Source organism: Anomaloglossus baeobatrachus, chromosome 3 (assembly GCF_048569485.1).
Source record: "Anomaloglossus baeobatrachus isolate aAnoBae1 chromosome 3, aAnoBae1.hap1, whole genome shotgun sequence".
NCBI lineage: Eukaryota > Metazoa > Chordata > Amphibia > Anura > Aromobatidae > Anomaloglossus > Anomaloglossus baeobatrachus.
Genome location: NC_134355.1, coordinates 99,428,073 through 99,441,029, shown reverse-complemented (window position 1 = coordinate 99,441,029; position 12,957 = coordinate 99,428,073). Strand labels below are relative to the sequence as shown.

Below are 12,957 nucleotides of genomic sequence, written 5' to 3'. Positions count from 1 at the left end.
AAGTGCATACCTACGCTTCGGCAGATGCCAGCCTAGGTAGACAGGTCCTTCAGGCGGCGGTGGCCCACCTGTAGGAAAGGGCTGCCTGACAGCCCGATCACGAGGTATCTTTTTACTCACCCAGGGACTGCTTTTGGACGTCCCAATTGTCTGGGTCTCCCAATTAGGAGCGAAAAAGAAGGGAATTTTGTTTACTTACCGTAAATTCCTTTTCTTCTAGCTCCAATTGGGAGACCCAGCACCCGCCCTATTGTTCTTAGGGTTTCGTTTTTCGGGTGCACATGTTGTTCATGTTGTTTCTTAAGTTCTCCGATCTTGTTATCGGATTGAATTTGTTTTTTGAAACTGTTATTGGCTTTCCTCCTTCTTGCTTTGGTACTAAAACTGAGGAATCCGTACTCCTACGGGAGGGTGTATAGCCAGAAGGGGAGGGGCCTTACACTTTTAAGTGTAGTACTTTGTGCGGCCTCCGGAGGCAGTAGCTATACACCCAATTGTCTGGGTCTCCCAATTGGAGCTAGAAGAAAAGGAATTTACGGTAAGTAAACAAAATTCCCTTCATTTGAACTTTCAGTTTTTATTTCTTTTGAGATGGCATGAATGTTTTTGTTCTTATGCTCACCTTTATTTTTATATTCTTTATTTTTATTTTTATTTTTAAGATCATAATTTAGAGATTTTTCGAGGGCCGAATTGATAACAGATACAGGATATCCACGTTCTAATAAACGTTTTTTCAGATCTAATGCTTGATGCAGAAAGGTCTCAGGATTATTATGTACTCTTTTAAGGCGCAAGAATTGACCATAAGGAAGGGCTTTCTTTGTATGGGAGGGGTGCGCACTATTATAGTGAAGCAGTGTGTTCACTGCAGTAGGTTTCCTATATATCTGTCTATCGACACCACCGTCAGAAGCACTAAGTGTGACATCCAAAAAATCTAATTTTTGGTTACCGAAGGTATGTGTAAAATACATATTATAGGAATTGTCATTTAGATATGACACAAAATTGTCAAATTCCTGCGCAGAACCGTCCCATACAAAGAAGCCGTCGTCCATATATCTGGCATATTTTTTTATATGTTTCAGATATGGATTGTTAATACTGTAAATGAAGTAGTCTTCAAATGCTGCCAAAAAGAGATTTGCAAAAGTACATGCTGCGGGGGTACCCATCGCGGTACCCCCGCATTGCAAGTACCACTGATCGTCGAATTTAAATGCATTGTGGTGCAAAACAAAGCTTAGAGCCTCAGTGATGAAATTCACCAAAATTGGATTCTGATTAAAATTCATCAAAACTCTCCTGATAGTCTGCACACCCTGATCCTGTGGGATACGGGTGTACAGACTCTCAATGTCCAGAGAAGCAAAAGAGAAGCCTTTCTGCCATTGAAAGTTATCAAGCATTTCGATTAGATCTCCTGTATCTTTCAAGAACGAGGGGATACGGGCAAGTAGTGGTTTAAGTAACCACTCAAGGTAGTGAGATAAAGGTTCTGTCACTGAACCTATTCCTGCCACAATAGGGCGGCCAGGGGGGGAGACACTGTTCTTGTGAATTTTTGGCAAGTAATACCAATGAGGTTTTTTCGGATAAAGAGGAAGTAATTTTTCAGCAGTTTTGTTGGAGATAGTACCTAAACTCACGTATTTATGCAAAAGACTTCTAAGTTTTTGAACAAAAGACCACGTAGGGTCACTAGGTAGTTTTTGATAGACTCTTGTATCCTGAAGTTGCCTATTGGCTTCTTGTATATAAGCTTGTTTTGTTAAAAGAACAGTGGCGCCCCCCTTGTCCGCCCTACGGATAATGATGTCTTTTTGAGATTGCAGAAATTTAAGTGCCGCGGCTTCCCCTTGGGTGAGATTCTGGGGGGGAGAAGGGTATTTTAGAGCTTGTATATCTTTTATTACCAACTCTTGAAATAAGTCTATATTGTTCCCGGGAGTGAGCGGGGGGCAAAAAGTGGATTTGATCCCTTTTTTAAAAGCTGAACTAGATGCAGAATTTATTTGAGTATTTTCAATATCTGAGAAATTAGATTCAATGCAATTGGGGTCAGCTAGGCTTAAAAGTAAAGACGCATCTTTTTCAATGGCGGTATAGTCATTATTCATACCGAAAAAACCCAGCGGACCTATTTTACATTGTAAATCATTTTTTTCAGAGGTAAGTTGGCTTTTCTTTTTATTATTATAGAATTTTTTTAGTTGTAATTTCCTACAGCCCTTAAACAAATCGATCTGAAAATCAGTTGTATCAAATAATTCTGGTATACAATAGTTCAAACCCTTTTCCAACACAGATGACATATCAGATGTTAATATGAGTGGAGTAAGATTGAATATTTTGCGCAAACAGGTAGTACTATTGTCCGCTAGACAGGAAAAAACATTATCCGTGCATATTGTGGGAGACGGCTCTGAAACAATAATTTCAGACTCAGAACAAGGAGATGTTAATCCCTCCAGGAAACACTCTTGCGTTTTCCCGGAGTAGGTTTTACTCCTACATCTCCGTCTGCCTCCTCTCCTTGTAGGTCTTCTAAAGGGAGATTATCGGATGTCGAGGCCTGTGGAGCAGCAGGTGTTTTTAATTTCTTTGCGGGTGCTAGATCTTCAGCTCTGCTAGAATCAGAGTCCGTGGTCCAGGCATTTTTCTTGGCAGTTTTTGATGTATATTTTTTCTGATGTCTCTGAAAAAATCTTCTATTACCAGGTGTAGAAGACTTTTTCCAGGAGAAAACCTGGTTGTTTTCATAGTCCAACTTATCTCTGATAAACTTTTCTTTTTTATTTTCTTTAATCAAAGTCTGAAAAGGTAGAAGTTTTTTATCCAGTCTCAATAAAAAAGAATTCCATGCTTCCTTTGAAATGCGACTTTCCATTTCTTGTCTCAATTTAAGTAATTCATTAGTAATTTTTAGATGTTCCTCCTGATTCTTTTTGAGCACAATGTCAAGAAAACGCATGGAGCATTCTTGCTGTATATTGTGCCATTCCTTTTTAAATGATAAATCATCCTGGTAGAAAGATGTGTTTTTAGAGATACGTAGACCTCTAGGGACTCGTTCACTGTCTTGATAAGATTTTAATGACTGTACTGTCCAAAACAGGCTGGTTTCCCTTTCAGCCAAATTCAAGATCTTTAGTTCTAAACTCTTAGTGCCCATGATTTCTATGTTCACTTTATCATTACAGCTGGTAAAAAACGTGGCAGCGTCCTCCCTCCATGCAAGTATACCATTTTCAATTGTATCCATAGATGTGTCAGTCATTTTTTAGCACAATGCCAAAGGAATAAATAAGCGTGCACTCACGGTAATAGAAGAGTCCAAATTCCATAAAGCTGAGTAGAGGATACCGGGCACTGCTAATCCTTGTATGGCTAATAAAGCTGTGCTTCCATGCTGGTAGAGACCTGGGTGCGTGTCCCAAAGCGAAGGCGATACAGAATCCACAAAGTAGAGATGAATAGGTTGCACTCCAAAAGTCAGGATAAAGGAAGTCTGTTTATTCCACGATCACATCAGGGGTACAGGTAGTGAGGGAGGATGAGGGTGTGCCACGCCGGACGACGGCGGCCGTTTCGCAAGTGAACTTGCTTCTACGGCTCCAGTGCATGCAAAGGTGCTGCATCCGCCCTTAAATAACAGGTGATACGGGTGCAGCGTCATTGCGTGAATAATGTGCAATTTAAAAACACATACCAGCTGTAAATGTATCGGGTAAACATAGAGACTTATTGTACATTAATATCAAAAATATATATTATATACACCTTTGTATATTTGTGTGCTCATTTTGTCCCAGACATTTGTGGCTCTCACGTGTATGCAGCACTATGCGTTCATTTATTTCACTATTAATCATGTGCCTTCTTAGTGCAGTTTCCACATTCAGGTTATAACCAATAAACTGTTTTCTTTTCTTGCAGATGTTACAGGAAAGGTTCAGGGAGTTTGCACGTGACACTGGCCATATCGGGCAGGAGAGGGTGGACACTGTCAATCACATGGCGGATGATCTTATTAATTCAGGACATTCCGATGCCGCTACTATAGCAGAATGGAAGGATGGTCTCAATGAGGCCTGGGCAGATCTGCTAGAGCTCATCGATACCAGGACACAGATACTGGCTGCCTCATACGAACTGCATAAATTCTATCATGATGCTAAAGAGATCTTTGGTCGAATACAAGATAAGCATAAGAAGCTCCCGGAGGAGCTGGGAAGGGATCAGAACACCGTAGAAACACTACAGAGAATGCACACAACCTTCGAACACGACATCCAGGCCTTGGGCACACAGGTATGGGTTTTGCTAGTATTGTTCTCCTCTAAGCATTGCAGGATGTAAGTTGGCGTCAGATTGCTCAGTGACACCTTATAAATTACCAATAATGTAACTATGTAAGCTATTGCTTCAGATTACATACTTTATCACTTTTAAAACTCTTCTGATGTGTTGGAGTATTGGTTTAGGTTGGGGTGCTGTGACCTCCCCAAACGTGTAAAGGTTTCTGGACTTAAAGCTGCTTTTCATTTAGATTAAAAGATTGGATTAAAGGGAACCTGTCACCAGGTTTTTCCCCTATAAGCTGCGGCCACCACCAGTGGGCTCTTATATACTGCATTCCAAAATACTGTATATAAGAGTCCAGGCTGCTGTGTAGGAGGTAAAAATCACTTTTATAACTAGGTCCGGTCCAATGGGTATCACTGCGCCTCCCTGGCTCCGGTCCGGCGCCGGCACACTTTGATCTACCCTGCTGAGGGCACCGTAATGTGCAGGCGAGAGGAAAGGTTAAAGGCTGCCCGCGCATGAGCACTGCAATACATTGATTTGCCCTCAGGAGGGCAGATCAAAGTGCGCCTGCACAGGACCTTAATGTCTGCTAGTGTGCATGACGTAGCACATGTCATGCACACGGGCCTCAGAAGGAGGACGTCGATCGCTGCAGAGAGGAGGCGCCGGACCAGAGACCAATGATGCCCATCAGACCAGACTGCACCCCTAGGTGAGTATTATAAGTGATTTTTACGGTATACAGAGCGGCCTGGGCTCTTTATACAGTATTCTGGAATACTATATCTAATAGCTCAGTGGTGGTGGCCGCGGCTTAGTCGCAAAATCTGGTGATGGGTTCCTTTTTTTAATAGTCTATGATCCAGTCTGGCATGAAGGAGAGCAGTGCTCAGCCATGGGCTTCTGCATTGCTTCTGTACTTAGTGCTTCATAGTTTTCATTGGCAGGATCTCAGTACCCAGCCCCCCCACTGCTCTAAACCTCCGATATGTCTGTGTAACTTATCAATACTTTTCGGAAAGTTGTTCACTCAAGAGATTTTCTCATCAAGCTGTATGCCCTTAAGGCTGTAATTGGCGTATCGCCATCAGTTTGGCTTATACTTTGGCAACAAATTAATTGCTCCTGCTTTGATTGTAGTATTACCTATAGGGGGTGGGGTAGTATTTCATATTGGCCATTAAAATGAATTGCTGACCATGCTAAATGGACAGGCTACCCCACAGTTGCATTAAGACTTATACTCAGGTGGGCCTTTGATTTCCAGGTGAGGCAGCTGCAAGAAGACGCAACACGACTGCAAGCTGCATATGCAGGAGATAAAGCTGATGACATCCAGAAGAGGGAGAGCGAGGTTTTGGAGGCCTGGAAGGCATTGCTGGATGCATGTGAGGGACGGCGGCTCAGACTGGTGGACACGGGTGATAAATTCCGGTTCTTCAGCCTGGTTCGTGACCTTATGCTTTGGATGGAAGACGTCATTCGCCAGATTGAAGCCCAAGAGAAGCCAAGGTATCGTACCGGTAGCGCTAGAAGCTACAATTTCTTCTTTGTGATAGTTCAATGTGTACCCATTTATTAGAAGGTCAAGCTTATGTCTACAAGAAATATTAACACTTGAGCGTTAAACATGATCTCACCAATGTATTCAGATACAGCATTCACTATTCTGCGCCATGATTAATTGCATTGCCTGCTATAATTTCAGGGATGTATCTTCAGTAGAATTACTAATGAATAATCACCAAGGTATTAAAGCTGAGATTGATGCCCGAAACGACAGCTTTACTACATGCATTGAGCTGGGCAAGTCTCTCCTGGCAAGAAAACACTATGCATCAGAAGAGGTGAGGCTCCGGGAACATTTATAGCTCAGCTGCATTGCAGATCTGCATGTACTTGGTTGCAGCAAAGGCAGACTCTCCGGTGAAAACAAGGTCTTGGCTGCTGTTTTCTCCGTGCTAAGCACTTATCAGTGTAATATGACTTCAGAGACCTAAAACTGCTAACACCATGGTATTTAGTCTTCAGTGCTGTGTTGTATTCCTGGGTCATCTAGGTAGATACTTATCAATGGGGGGGAAAAAATGTTGGGGACTGAATATAAATGGCCACAAAGGCTGCAAGAGATTGACCGAAACACACAAAACATGATTTTTTAATTCAATCGTTCCTTGCTGATATGATACATAGACTTCTTTTTTCGCAACAGATAAAAGAAAAGTTACTGCAACTGACGGAGAAGAGGAAAGATATGATTGACAAGTGGGAAGATCGGTGGGAATGGCTGAGACTGAGTAAGTTGATGTTTAATCCCTTTGGCCGTAGTTTAGGAAATTTTTGCTTTTTCTCGTTTAGTAGAAATCCCTTTCATTTTGTGTATTTGAACCTTTGTTCCACATGTTAGATGCTCATCATGTCTGTCTCTCTCAGTTTTGGAGGTGCACCAGTTTTCCCGAGATGCCAGCGTTGCAGAGGCCTGGCTATTGGGACAGGAGCCATATCTGTCAAGTCGTGAAATAGGCCAGAGCGTCGATGAAGTGGAAAAACTCATCAAACGGCATGAAGCATTCGAGAAGTCTGCAGCTACTTGGGATGAAAGGTTTTCCGCCTTGGAAAGACTTACTACGGTAGTCACCTTTTGTTTGTGGATTATGTGGTTTTATTAGGGTAAATCTCTGCTACTTCTATTAGTAGTCAGTCTGTTTGTGATGGGCTGGTTGTTAATATAGGTGGAAAATCCACAGCATATTACAATAGTAGCAGACAGCATAAGAGATTACCCGTGGTGTGGATTACTCTGCATGTAAAGCATGAAATTTGGGCCAAGTTCTCAAAAGTCGTACATATGAACGTGTTATAAATATTCATGATCTCCGATAGTCAGGGATATTACTCTATATTGAAGGGAGTTTAAATAAAAAAAAAAAATCCATAAACGAATAAACAGCTGTAATAAAAACACCAAATAGTACTCTCCCTTCCCCAGTCCAGCACCGTCTCCCTACCACTGCTCAGGTGCCTTGGTTGCACACATCACTGCTGTTGAGCTCCGTTATTGGTTGCAGCAGTGATAAGTGCTGTAGTTGTGACATCACTTCTGCTGTTCAGCTCTGTGATTGGCTGCAGCAGTGATATGTGTTGTAGTTGTGACATCACTTCTGCTGTTCAGCTCTGTGATTGGCTGCAGCAGTAAGGTGTGCTGTAGTTGTGACATCACTTCTGCTGTTCAGCTCTGTGATTTGATCCAGCAGTGATGTGTGCTGTTGTTGTGACATTGCTGCTGCTGAGTTCAGTTATTGGCAGCAGCGGTGATGTGTGCTCTTGTTGTGACATCACTGCTGCTGCTTAGCTCTGGATTGGCTGCACAGTGATGTGTACTGTCATTGTGACATCGCTGCTGCTCAGCTGAGTGGATTGGCTGCAGCACTGTGTGCTGTCATTGTGAAATCACCGCTGCTGATCTCAGTGAATGGCTGCAGCAGTGATGTGTGCTGTAGTTGTGACATCACCACAGCAGCTAAAATGCAGAGACTAGAACAGAGGCAGAGAGATGGTAAGAGTACCTTTTTTAAAAAAATTTTTAATTTTTTTTAAATCAACTGTTTGCAAATTCCTTTTTTTTAAAGTGCAAAACCCCTTTAATAGAAAATAGTTCTTTAATTTCATTCCAATTGATTTTCACCAATAATCTCTTCACCTTGTGATCACCACTTGACATTGCGAGGCTTCCAACAAAACGCAGTTACCTAAATACTGATGGCAGAGCGAGATCCTACCACCCAAACTTTATTTCTTTGTCGCTCCATTGGGAGACCCAGACAATTGGGTGTATAGCTTCTGCCTCCGGAGGCCACACAAAGTATTACACTTTAAAAAGTGTAACCCCTCCCCTCTGCCTATACACCCTCCCGTGCATCACGGGCTCCTCAGTTTTATGCTTTGTGTGGAAGGAGGCACACATCCGCTCATGCATTCTCATATTAGTTATATCGGTTGGAAGAAAAGAGGGCCCTCACGGGGCCCCCGGCATGTTCCCTTCTCACCCCACTACGTCGGCGGTGCTGTTAAGGTTGAGGTACCCATTGCGGGTACAAAGGCCGGAGCCTCATGCCGTCTCCTTCACCATCCCTTAGCGGCTCTGGGAGAAGTGGGATCCTGACCGGTCATCCCTTTACTGGGACCGTGCTCCCTCCGCAGCCCCTGTGGGAATCTGCCGGACAGGAGTCTATTCATCCTCAGGGACCGGGCCCTGCATCTCTAAGGTACTCTGTGTCCCCATGGGGACTGTGCACGGAGCGCCTTCTTCCCGGACGCTGCAGCAGCTGCTGATTTGAGAAGACCGGCGGACTTCCGCGCCGACCGCGCCTGCTTGTCGGCCGCGGTCTTAAATTTAGTCCCCAGCTTCATCGCGGCCTAGTAGCAAAAATCCCGCCCCCGGGCCTGCCTGTCAGGGGTAAGGGCGGGACTGCCGACCTGACGTCGGTTGTGAGGGCCGGAGCATCCTGTATGTTTCCTCCCCCCTCACTGATCACTGTGGGGACCCCAGATTCCCGTACTTTCCTAGCGCCGCCCACGGCTCCACTCCTCCCCTGAGAGCTCCGGCAGCCATTTTTTTTTGGCATTCTGCCGGTGGAGGATTATCAGGAAAGAGCTCTGCAGCTCTGGGAGACCTAAGGCAGGGAATCTGGAGGACACACCTTCCGCTTTTTAGCGGTCGGTAAGCCACACCGGTCACCCGGTGCTGGTCCGCCTAGGGTGCCGGAATAGATACGTATTTATATATATATATATATATATATATATATATATATTTCTGTTCGGTCGGGCTGTATACCCTTTCCCATATACCCTCAGTGATCACTCTCCTAGGAGACAACAGCATGTCGTCCACAAGGAGCAAATCTGCTAAGGCACAGGGTTTTTTTGCGGCCTGTACCTCTTGTGGGCCTATGTTACCTGCGGGTTCCACCTACCCTCACTGTGAGCAATGCTCGACCCCCTGTTTCGCTTGCTCAGCCGGAGCCTCGGTCACTAGTGGGCCCCTCGGCTCATGTAGACCCCCCTGCTCCCCCTGTCCAGGCGGCAGGGACAGAGTTCGCCTCTTTTGCTGAGAAACTCTGAGTCACTTTCACAATCCATGGCTCAGTCTATGGACAAATGGTCTGCCAAGCTGCTAGAAGCTTTGCAGTCCAGACCGGTCCTTACACAGGCCCCTGCCCCTGTTGGATCGTCGCCTCCAGGCCCCTCTCGGTCCGCGCCGCAGCGCGCTCCCAGGTTGGGCCCTAGGTCTCACGTGGAGGACTCCTGCCCGGACCACAGTCATAGACAGGCTAAGCGGGCTCGCTGGGAATCTTCCCCGACTTCTTCACGCTGCTCGGGTTCCCAGCTTGAGGACTCTCTGGAGGACGAGGCGGACGTCGCAGCTCAGGGCTCTGACCCTGACGTCGCTCTTAACCTTGATACACCTGAAGGGGACGCCTTAGTGAATGATCTTATCTCGTCCATCAACCAGGTGTTGGATCTCTCTCCCCCGCCTCCTACTGTAGAGGAGTCAGCGTCTCAGCAGGAGAAACACCAGTTTAGGTTCCCCAAACGTACACGTAGTGCGTTTTTCGATCACTCTAACTTCAGAGATGCTGTCCAGAAGCCCAGAGCGGTTCCGGACAAGCGCTTTACTAAGCGCCTTATGACACACGTTACCCCTTCCCCTCTGACGTAGTTAAGGGTTGGGCTCAATGTCCCAAGGCGGATCCTCCAGTCTCTAGGCTGGCGGCTAGATCTGTGGTATCGGTTGCAGATGGCTCATCACTAAAAGATGCCACTGACAGGCAGATAGAGCTCCTGGTGAAATCCATCTATGAAGCCACGGGCGCGTCTTTTGCCCCGGCCTTTGCAGCCGTGTGGGCACTCCAAGCTATCTCAGCTTGTCTGGCTGAGATTAATGCGGTCACACGTAATTCTGCTCCGCAGGTTGCGTCTTTGACTTCTCAAGTGTCAGCTTTTTCTTCCTACGCCATGAACGCAGTCCTAGACTCTGCTAGCCGTACAGCGGTGGCATCCGCTAATTCTGTGGCAGTCCGCAGGGCCATGTGGCTGCGCGAATGGAAGGCAGACTCGGCCTCCAAGAGGTTCTTAACCGGTTTGCCGTTTTCTGGCGACTGCTTGTTTGGCGAACGATTGGATGAGATTATTAAGGAATCCAAGGGAAAGGACTCCTCCTTACCCCAATCCAAACCTAAGAGACCTCAGCAACGAAAAATACAATCAAGGTTTCGGTCCTTTCGTCCCTCCGCCAAGCCCCAATCCTCTTCGTCCAGCAGGCCGGAGAAAGGCCAGAGGAACTCCTATGCGTGGCGGTCCAAATCACGCCCCCAAAAGGCCGCAGGAGGCACTGCCTCCAAGGCGGCCTCCTCATGACTCTCGGCATCCCCGAGCCGCATCCTCGGTCGGTGGCAGGCTCTCCCGCTTTTGCGACACCTGGTGGCCACATGTTCAAGACAGATGGGTGAGAGACATTCTGTCTCACGGTTACAGGATAGAGTTCAGCTCTCGTCCTCCGACTCGTTTCTTCAGAACCTCTCTGCCCCCCGCTCGGGCCGACGCACTTTTTCAGGCAGTGGACGCTCTGAAGACAGAAGGAGTTGTGATCCCCGTTCCCCCTCAGGAACGTGGTCGCGGCTTTTACTCCAACTTGTTCGTGGTGCCAAAGGAGGACGGATCATTCCGTCCCGTTCTGGACCTCAAACTACTCAACAGACATGTGAGCACCAGAAGGTTTCGGATGGAATCTCTCCGCTCGGTCATCGCCTCGATGTCACAAGGAGACTTCCTAGCATCGATCGACATCAAGGATGCTTATCTCCACGTGCCGATCGCACCCGAACATCAACGCTTCTTGCGTTTCGCCATCGGGGACGAACACCTTCAGTTCGTGGCATTGCCTTTCGGCCTGGCGACAGCCCCACGGGTGTTCACCAAAGTCATGGCATCCGTCGTGGCGGTCCTACACTCTCAGGGTCACTCGGTGATTCCCTACTTAGACGATCTCCTAGTCAGGGCACCTTCTCGGGTGGCGTGTCAACACAGCCTTACCGTCGCTCTGGCGACTCTCCAGCAGTTCGGGTGGATCATCAACTTGCCAAAATCCAAGTTGACACCGACCCAATCACTGACTTACCTCGGGATGGAGTTTTCATACACAGTCAGCGGTAGTCAAGCTACCGCTGGACAAACAGCTTTCTCTGCAGGCAGGGGTGCAATCTCTTCTTCGGGGTCAGTCACACCCCTTGAGGCGCCTCATGCACTTCCTGGGGAAGATGGAGGCAGTGCCGTTCGTGCAATTCCATCTGCGACCACTCCAATGGGACATTCTCCGCAAATGGGACAGGAGGTCGACTTCCCTCGACAGGAACGTCTCTCTTTCCCTTGCAACCAAGACGTCTCTTCAGTGGTGGCTCCTTCCCAATTCTCTATCGCAGTTTCGACTGCCTTATGTGTTTCCTCCTCTGGCGATGCTGCCCAGAGTGTTACGCAAGATCAGGTCCGACTGCCGTCGCGCCATTCTCGTCGCTCCAGATTGGCCGAGGCGGTCGTGGTACCCGGATCTGTGGCATCTCACGGTGGGTCAACCGTGGGCGCTTCCAGACCGCCCAGACTTGCTGTCACAAGTGCAGTTTTTCCATCTGAACTCTGTGGCCCTCAACCTGACTGTGTGGCCATTGAGTCCTGGCTCCTAGCGTCTTCAGGGTTATCTCAGGATGTCATTGCCACCATGAGACAGGCCAGGAAACCAACGTCCGCCAAGATCTATTACAGGTCTTGGCAAATCTTCTTATCCTGGTGCTCTGATAATGGTTTTACTCCATGGCCGTTTGCCTTACCCACTTTTCTTTCATTCCTTCAATCCGGAATGGACAAGGGTTTGTCACTCGCTCTCTCAAGGGACAAGTATCGGCGCTCTCCGTATTTTTTCAAAAGCGCCTAGCCAGGCTTCCGCAGGTCCGCACGTTCCTGCAGGGAGTTTGCCACATAGTCCCACCTTACAAGCGTCCGCTGGAACCCTGGACCTTAACAGGGTGCTAACGGCTCTTCAGAAACCACCTTTCGAGCCGCTGCGGGATGTCTCTTTATCACGTCTTTCGCAGAAAGTGGCATTTCTAGTGCAGTTACATCACTCCGTAGAGTGTCGGAGCTTGCAGCGCTGTCATGCAAAGCCCCCTTCCTGGTGTTTCACCAGGACAAGGTGGTTCTGCGTCCTGTTCCGGAATTTCTCCCTAAGGTGGTATCTCCTTTTCATCTCAATCAGGATATCTCCTTACCTTCATTTTGCCCTAATCCAATTCACCAATGTGAAAAGGATTTGCACTCCTTAGATCTAGTGAGAGCACTCCGACACTACGTGTCTCGCACGGCGCCCCTGCGTCGTTCAGATGCGCTCTTTGTCCTTGTCGCTGGCCAGCGTAAGGGTTCGCAGGCTTCCAAGTCAACCTTGGCTCGGTGGATCAAGGAACCGATTATTGAAGCCTACCGTTCTTCTGGGCTTCCGCTTCCTTCAGGGCTGAAAGCCCATTCTACCAGAGCCGTGGGTGCGTCCTGGGCATTGCGGGCACCGGGCTACGGCTTAGCAGGTGTGTCAGGCAG

The 12,957-nt window shown here is 47.2% G+C and overlaps 1 protein-coding gene across 2 annotated transcripts in view; it reads left to right on the top strand.

The window, feature by feature from the left end:
- Positions 1 to 12,957, top strand: part of SPTBN1 (spectrin beta, non-erythrocytic 1) — a 298,238-nt gene that overhangs the window by 261,719 nt on the left and 23,562 nt on the right. For both annotated transcript variants that reach the window (XM_075339341.1, XM_075339342.1), the window contains 5 exons: positions 3,943 to 4,317; positions 5,582 to 5,826; positions 6,023 to 6,161; positions 6,527 to 6,611; positions 6,748 to 6,944. In XM_075339341.1, coding sequence (XP_075195456.1) covers positions 3,943 to 4,317; positions 5,582 to 5,826; positions 6,023 to 6,161; positions 6,527 to 6,611; positions 6,748 to 6,944 — 1,041 coding nt within the window. The remainder of the gene's footprint in view (positions 1 to 3,942; positions 4,318 to 5,581; positions 5,827 to 6,022; positions 6,162 to 6,526; positions 6,612 to 6,747; positions 6,945 to 12,957) is intronic.